Source organism: Atta colombica, unplaced genomic scaffold, assembly GCF_001594045.1.
Source record: "Atta colombica isolate Treedump-2 unplaced genomic scaffold, Acol1.0 scaffold82, whole genome shotgun sequence".
In the NCBI taxonomy this organism is placed as follows: domain Eukaryota; kingdom Metazoa; phylum Arthropoda; class Insecta; order Hymenoptera; family Formicidae; genus Atta; species Atta colombica.
In genome coordinates this window covers 391,747-398,644 of record NW_017259575.1, presented here as the reverse complement: position 1 = coordinate 398,644, position 6,898 = coordinate 391,747, and the positions used below count along the sequence as shown (strand labels likewise).

Sequence of the window (6,898 nt, the reverse complement as noted above, 5' to 3'; positions counted from 1 at the left end):
TAATAATAATAATAAATTATTACTTATATATAAAATTTGTTTTTTAGTTGGGTAACTGTAAGGATAACATGAAGAAGATGACAAAATAATTACAATTCTCATTCAATTGCATTTCTATTCCGTTTTTCTTGTTATTCGACATTCCTCGATATTGTTTCCATTAAAACTTGATTAATGTAAGCAACAGATAAATAAGTATTCTCTTTATAAAATTCGAATTTAACAAATCACGTTTCCTATAAATAAAACGTTATATTATTTAATTTCGCAATTTATAAAATTTTATAAAAATCATTTATAAAATTAAAAATCTTTCGGTTTTATTGAAAACTGTATTAATACATCGGAATTAAAAAATGTTTTCGTTTAGGCAAAAGTACTTCCACTTCTCTTCATTCATACACATTGCTATGAAACGTCTCGTGTAAAAATAAAGATGCGATTAAAATGTCACAAAAGAAGGAAGATAAATAAAAAAAATATTAGGTATCCAAGAATTGCAAAGTACGCACCTCCGTACGTTGCGATTTACGTTCAGAATTGTCGTGATGTTTGGCTTAGTGGAATCGGTCGGCACTTCCGGCACTTTTCGACACTCACAGCATTTCCGGTACCAGCGAGAACCTTGGGATCGTGACGCGAATTTTCTTTATTGTACACTTATATCTCGTGGAACGTACCGAGCGGCATGTGCATGCAGAGAATGCGCATAAGAAAGAAAGAAAGAAAGAAAGAAAGAAAGAAAGAAAGAAAGAAAGAAAGAAAGGAAGGAAGGAAGGAAGGAAGGAAGGAAGAGGAAAAAGAAGGAAAGAAGCGGCGTCTTTTCTTTATAAACACGTACACTTGCGTTTCACTGGATGTGCGCACATATAAAGTATGTACAAAGCGTTCGGTACTGTTCGGTACGGACTACGTCGAGTCAAGTCAAGCAGAGTCAAGTCGTCGTCATTCGCTATCGCGCGTGTGCGATTGGAGCATGATCGTAGATACTTTTATCGGCGATCGGCGATCATCGATCTCGCGCGTCTCTTGAAGGCGCGGTATCGGGAACTGGGAAATCGTACGCGATCCGCGCCGATCGTGACGTTCGCGACGGAGGAAGACTCGCGAGTCGCGATTGATAGTTCCGCGTATTTCAACCAACTACGAAGTCGCATCGCGTTGCGCGATGGACGCGAGAGACTTTTCAAGTTGTTCGGCGCGGCGCGCAGCGACGCGGCCGATGCGAGCCGAAAAGACGTCGTCGGAAGTCGGGAGTGGTCGTGACTATTGGGAGGGGCTGGAGATGAGGTGGGCGAGGCGGCCAATGGTTCGCCAGGTTTGCCTTCGCTTCGCGATCTGCTTCGATCCACAATGTGGAGTGAGGAGAGGGAAACAGAGGGAAAGAAAGGATTAAAGAACGGAAGGTGAGGAGACAAAGAGGAATGGGTGCGGGAAGCAAGGCAACGAACCTTACGAATCTCGTCGACGCCTCCATCTGTCTGACAATAAGTCAGACCAATTGTATAGTACAAAATTATCGATAATGCAGGTCGCGCCATCCGATCCATCTCTATCGTCGATAATTGCGAAAAATTCAAAAATCATACGATTTCAATGCGCCACGCTAATCAATTTCACGTTTCTCAGTGATTGATTTTATAATCAATTTATTATAATCAATTATTATTAATTGTCCTTTGTTGCGACAAAATTGTTTTATTTGAATCTTAAGCAAAGAACAACATGTGTTAAAATAATCGAGAATACTGGAGAATCTAATTAAATGATTTTCTAATCGAGAACTTTTAATAGGATTGTTTCGTTCCAAAAATTGTAGATTTTAGCGAAGAATTTGAAATAATTGACCAACAAATAATAAACATTCGATACCTTTAGATAATACCTTAGATAGTATCTACGATTGAATCGCGCTTATCGCAAGTATATATTAGTCGCATTTGCCTAAGCACTTCGAAGAAGCGAGCTGATACTGAGAATCCTACTATACTAGGAATTAACCCAAGGCAAAGCTGTACAGTGACGTCATTAATCATTCCCCGAGCGATTTGTTTTCTCTCTCTCTCTCTCTCTCTCTCTCTCTCTCTCTCTCATTCACAATCTCCTCAAATTATATATATATTTGTTTCTAAGCTGAAAAGAAAAGTAACTTAACGTATATAATTAAACGAGTGGGAGAGATGGAACGATTCTTCGGCCGTCGTACGATCGTGCTCAGCTGTTTCGTGTCAGGTGACTTTTAACGTTCTTATCTGCTATGCAGTTAAATAAGGATCATCTGTTACAACTACACGTGTCGTGGACTACGTGCATGTACACAATCCCACAATTTCCACATACGCGCGCGCATGAAGAAGGGGGTGATGTGATCGTCGGGAGAGAAGAGGGAGAGGGAGACGCGATACGCTCTCGCTCGCGTCGCGTGCTCGTGTACTGCTCGTGCGTCCGCTGTCCTCTCGCTTACGACAGTTCGTACTCTCTCTTGGCCGATTGAAAATAATTCGTTCAGGAAGCCCCCTTTCGACGGCCGCGCACGGGTCAATTCGCACGCGAAAACGGTCGCATAAATGCATCTCTCTTGATAACCGGGCGGGCGCAGCCGACCGAGAAGGTGGGTTTCTCTCTTTCTCTCTCTCTCTCTCTCTCCCTCTCGCTCTCTCTTTCTCTTTCCCTGCAGAAAAAAAAGAAACATTGCTCCTTCGGCTCCCCTCTCTTCCCTGTCAATTATTCGAAACACGACTCACCGTCGCAACGCACCCTCACTCTCACGCATCCACGCGACGGTATTGCCGTTTGTCGAAGCAACGCGTGAGAGAGCACGCGAGAGAGAGAGAGAGAGAGAGAAAGCTCGAGGGCAGACTTCCAGACAGACAGTTACGAAAAAAAAGAACGCGAATTGTAAATTCGCGAAAGTTCTTTCCCCTCGACGTCTCGACGCGTGCTCGAAACGCTCTCGATGAGTTCGTCATAACGCGTGAAAAAATCCTTTTCATTCCGCGTGAAAGACTATCAAGAGATTCCGTTCTATTCCACTTCCAAATGTTTCAAAGCGACTCTCGTGCCCGATAATTCGCTCCCTCTTGTGTCCCGTTCAAGTTCGTCCAAGTCGTTTCTCGCAATTGTGGAGCTCGGAATACGCTTGAACTTTCACGGTTGTAAAGGTTATGCCGAAAAGTGCTCTTCTGCTCTTCTCATTTGACATTCATCTCCGCGTCATGATATCCGTGTAACATTCACGGCGTTTGATCGTCGGCTAACGTGTAGAATGTTTTCTATGCAGATGTCGAGCGAGAATGACAGCGAGATGGATTGCTCGGACTCCGACTGCGGGGATCCGGGCTATGAGGACTATTATAACATCCAGCCATGGGGAGGTGACGTGGATAACGACGTAGACCCGGAGCAAAACAGGAGAGATCCTGAGTATGCGGTGTACGATTGTTTACGAGTCGAACAAGTGGAACGGCTTCTGAATGAGAGTGTAGAGGTGTTAAGTACTAGCCTTCATGTCACGCCATCCCTAGCCAAAGTGTTGCTGCACGCACACAACTGGGCGTCACAGGATATCGCCACCAAGTACCGTACCAATGCTTCCACTTTATTAATAAATTCAAAGATTAAGCCTACCCCGGAACAAGTGCCAGGAACAAAGAGTCAGCGGGGCGGCGTATGTTTGGTTTGCGTCATGGTTTGTCCCGCAGACAAATTTGCTACACTCACGTGTGGACATTCGTTTTGCAAAGACTGTTGGTGTATGCATTTTGAAGTACAAATAACTCAAGGTATATCCACTGGTAAGTAATCTCCATTCCTCCACACAGTAGTAGTTGTACTTATTTCGCTAATTTTTGTTAAAAATGCATCTATCTCTGATATTTGTCTTAGGTATAAGCTGCATGGCACAAGATTGCGATGTTCTAGCTCCAGAGGATTTTGTCCTTTCCCTACTTACTAAGCCTAACATGAGAGAAAGGTATCAGCAGTTTGCCTTCTGTGATTATGTCAAGTCTCATCCACAACTTCGATTTTGCCCTGGTCCAAATTGCCAAATTGTTTTGCGCTCCAAGGAACAACGAGCAAAGAGAGTTAAATGTTCATCGTGTAAAACTGTATTCTGGTAAGTATTCTGGTAAATGAATGCATGTTATATATGACAAGTATTTTATGTTACAAGACTGACAACGAGAATACTGTTGCAAATTCCAGCTTCCGATGTGGTATGGATTACCATGCACCTACCGATTGCAGTACAATTAAAAAATGGTTAACGAAATGTGCGGATGATTCGGAGACGGCGAATTACATTAGTGCTCATACCAAAGATGTGATTATTTCTTATTGCTTGTAGAATAGTTTCTAAAGTACAAAAGGAAACGCTTAATGTATCGTAAAATGTTTTTGCAGTGTCCAAAATGTCATATCTGCATAGAGAAGAACGGTGGCTGCAATCATATGCAATGTTACAATTGTAAGCATGATTTCTGCTGGATGTGCCTTGGAGATTGGAAAGCACATGGTAGCGAATATTACGAATGCTCGCGTTACAAGGAGAATCCAAATATCGCGCATGAGAGTGTTCACGCACAAGCGAGAGAAGCTCTTAAAAAGTACCTTCACTATTATGAGCGAGTAAGTTTGACTTGATGTAAAAACGTAGCACGTAACGTGGATAATTTTCGCTTTATTTTTTATGATTGCTGTACTTTGTGCTGTTTTTAGTGGGAGAATCATAGCAAATCATTAAAGTTGGAGGAACAAACGTTAGAAGGAATTAAAATGAGAATTAATAATAAAGTGATGAAAGCTAGTGGTACATGGATAGATTGGCAACATCTATTTGAGGCGGCGTCGCTTTTAGCGCGTTGTCGTTATACTTTACAGTACACGTACCCGTATGCCTATTACATGGAATCTGGTCCGCGCAAAGAACTGGTAAGATCTCGCGATAGTAATGACAAAAGCTAATAATAATGTTCAACAAAATATACATATGTATGATAATATAAATGGATATTGAATTGTTTTGTTAACAGTTTGAATATCAACAAGCTCAATTAGAAGCAGAAATAGAGAATCTCTCGTGGAAGATTGAACGAGCGGAAACAACAGATCGAGGAGATTTAGAAAATCAAATGGACATTGCAGAAAAGCGTCGTGTCACTTTATTGAAGGATTTCCTCGAGGTATAATTAATTGAGTATTAGCTTCATTCTTAGTTGTAGTCTATGAAATCTGATCTAAAATTGGATCATAATTGTAATATTTTATTTTTCAAATACCGTCTATTAGCAATTTGCAAAGCATTTCATATATACATGTATATACATATATACATTCATATATGTATATATTTATATATTTATATGTATACGTATATACATGTTTATATGTACAAAAGACGACTGTGTGTTACGTAACTATGAAATTGTTATGCGGTATTAATTAAGGATAATTATAAGTAGCTCAGTTCTGAGAAAGAATATTTTTGTTTTGTAGTAAGACAATGTGGGATGCGACTGTAAAGACTAAAAGGATGTGATTTTGTCTGAGTATTATCAGTACAGGAAATAATTTAGCAGCGCCATGTCCTCAATTATTGTTTGAATCTGATATGACATAGAGATTATAACGATATCATATATATATATAGTAGTATTGGTTTCAAGTTAAAGACGAATTTTTTCACGTTTTACCAAAATAATCTTTAGGGTAATTTGGCTTATGCGGCGACAAGGACTAGACTTTACTTAAATTCCAAAAATATTATTATCATGACGAAATCGATAAGGAAAGTATTAACCGTATCGACGACTGATTTATCAATGATAAATTCGATGATGAAAGCGTATATCCTTTTCCTAGTCTAAGAATATTTTTCAAAAGCGCTCCACAATGGAACGTTCCGTTTCCTTTTCTGATTCTATATTCATCCAAGTATAAAAGATGCAATTCAACAAATAAAGCAATTCAGTAAGCGTTCAATAATTTTTTAAATATGATTGGTTCATGTTTTTAATTATTTATTGGATCTAAATATAAAAACCAATCGTAATAAAAGAATCTGGATAAATAAAAAAAACTGGGCTTATTTTCTGAAATTATAATATCACATACGAAAATATACTAGTATTTTCTTATGCGATATTTTTCGAGAATAAAGCTTCTGAACGCTCATTGAGCTTTGTCTGCTGAACGCAGTTATACATTTCTACTGACGCTAATCGCACAGTTCGATAGAAGGCACCGCATAGGAGGTGATACGAAAAGTATCAGAGGCCTGCTACGTCTTTGCTGCTGTTCGCAATCCTCTCTCTGAACCTTATTCGAAGTATTGTTAACGCTTAAGATACCTTTACGCCCGAGTAAAGAAAGAAAGAAAACGGTAGCCTAATTTAAGTACTCCGGTGCCAAGAGATGACGGTACCATCCCGCCGTGTATATACTAAGCAGAATTAAACATGTAAGTCGAGGAATAGAAGGGGGAACGCGACGGATTTTTTACTTTTGATTTAAACTAGATTTTAAAGAATACATGCAACGATCAAAGATATCCGCGACATACCTAGCCGTAATCGAACTTACATATTTTCTAAGCTATTTAAAAAAAAACAAGGATTCACCGTACTATTATTTTTACTTTGCCCTACAAGCGCGAGGAGGGACGTAGGTATTCAAAAATTTCAAAGTTCTTCGAAACGCGATGTAATAACTAATATCTCGATAAGAGGAATAAGATCTTTCAACATAAAATTAAAATAACAATAAGATGACAGTTTCCAGAAGATCGAAAAGCAGAGAGAACCGAGCGAGAGTGAGAAATCTCTTGATTTGTCCCTCCTTGTATGTAAAACTTCTCGAATGTGCAATGTGGGAAGTAATCATTACCGCATAAGAATAT

The 6,898-nt window shown here is 39.5% G+C and overlaps 2 protein-coding genes across 11 annotated transcripts in view; one reads left to right on the top strand and one right to left on the bottom strand.

Annotated features, from left to right (window-relative positions):
* The window catches only part of LOC108692803 (band 4.1-like protein 4), a 14,145-nt gene extending 13,020 nt beyond the window's left edge, over nucleotides 1–1,125 (bottom strand). For 4 of the 5 annotated variants that reach the window (XM_018201289.1, XM_018201286.1, XM_018201288.1 and 1 more), the window contains exon 1: nucleotides 513–756. The gene's annotated coding sequence lies outside the window, so the exon portion shown is untranslated. Of the gene's footprint in view, nucleotides 1–512; nucleotides 757–841 lie in introns of those variants that run through there. The other variant, XM_018201287.1, reaches the window with a different exon arrangement.
* Nucleotides 1,126–2,208: 1,083 nt separating this feature from the next.
* LOC108692790 (protein ariadne-2) lies at nucleotides 2,209–5,846 on the top strand. Of its 6 annotated transcripts, XM_018201242.1 has the most exons (8): nucleotides 2,399–2,611; nucleotides 3,281–3,794; nucleotides 3,886–4,117; nucleotides 4,207–4,324; nucleotides 4,405–4,629; nucleotides 4,720–4,932; nucleotides 5,034–5,183; nucleotides 5,497–5,846. In XM_018201242.1, exons 2-8 carry the CDS (start codon nucleotides 3,281–3,283, stop codon nucleotides 5,497–5,499), a joined length of 1,455 nt encoding a protein of 484 aa, XP_018056731.1. In that variant the 5' UTR covers nucleotides 2,399–2,611; the 3' UTR covers nucleotides 5,500–5,846. The 6 variants fall into 6 exon arrangements, with proteins under 6 accessions (XP_018056728.1, XP_018056731.1, XP_018056726.1 ...); XM_018201239.1 differs by lacking the exons at nucleotides 2,399–2,611; nucleotides 5,497–5,846 and adding an exon at nucleotides 2,209–2,232 and having other exon boundaries at nucleotides 5,034–5,189; XM_018201237.1 differs by lacking the exon at nucleotides 5,497–5,846 and having other exon boundaries at nucleotides 5,034–5,189.
* Nucleotides 5,847–6,898: the final 1,052 nt, after the last annotated feature.

Excerpts from the sequence above, each read along its gene's own strand:
- LOC108692790 (XM_018201239.1), top strand. The coding sequence starts at position 3,281 with ATGTCGAGCGAGAATGACAGCGAGATGGATTGCTCGGACTCCGACTGC. Across the intron at positions 4,630-4,719 it reads ACCTTCACTATTATGAGCGA|TGGGAGAATCATAGCAAATC; the intron begins GTAAGTTTGACT and ends TGCTGTTTTTAG. Across the intron at positions 4,933-5,033 it reads CTGGTCCGCGCAAAGAACTG|TTTGAATATCAACAAGCTCA; the intron begins GTAAGATCTCGC and ends TTTTGTTAACAG.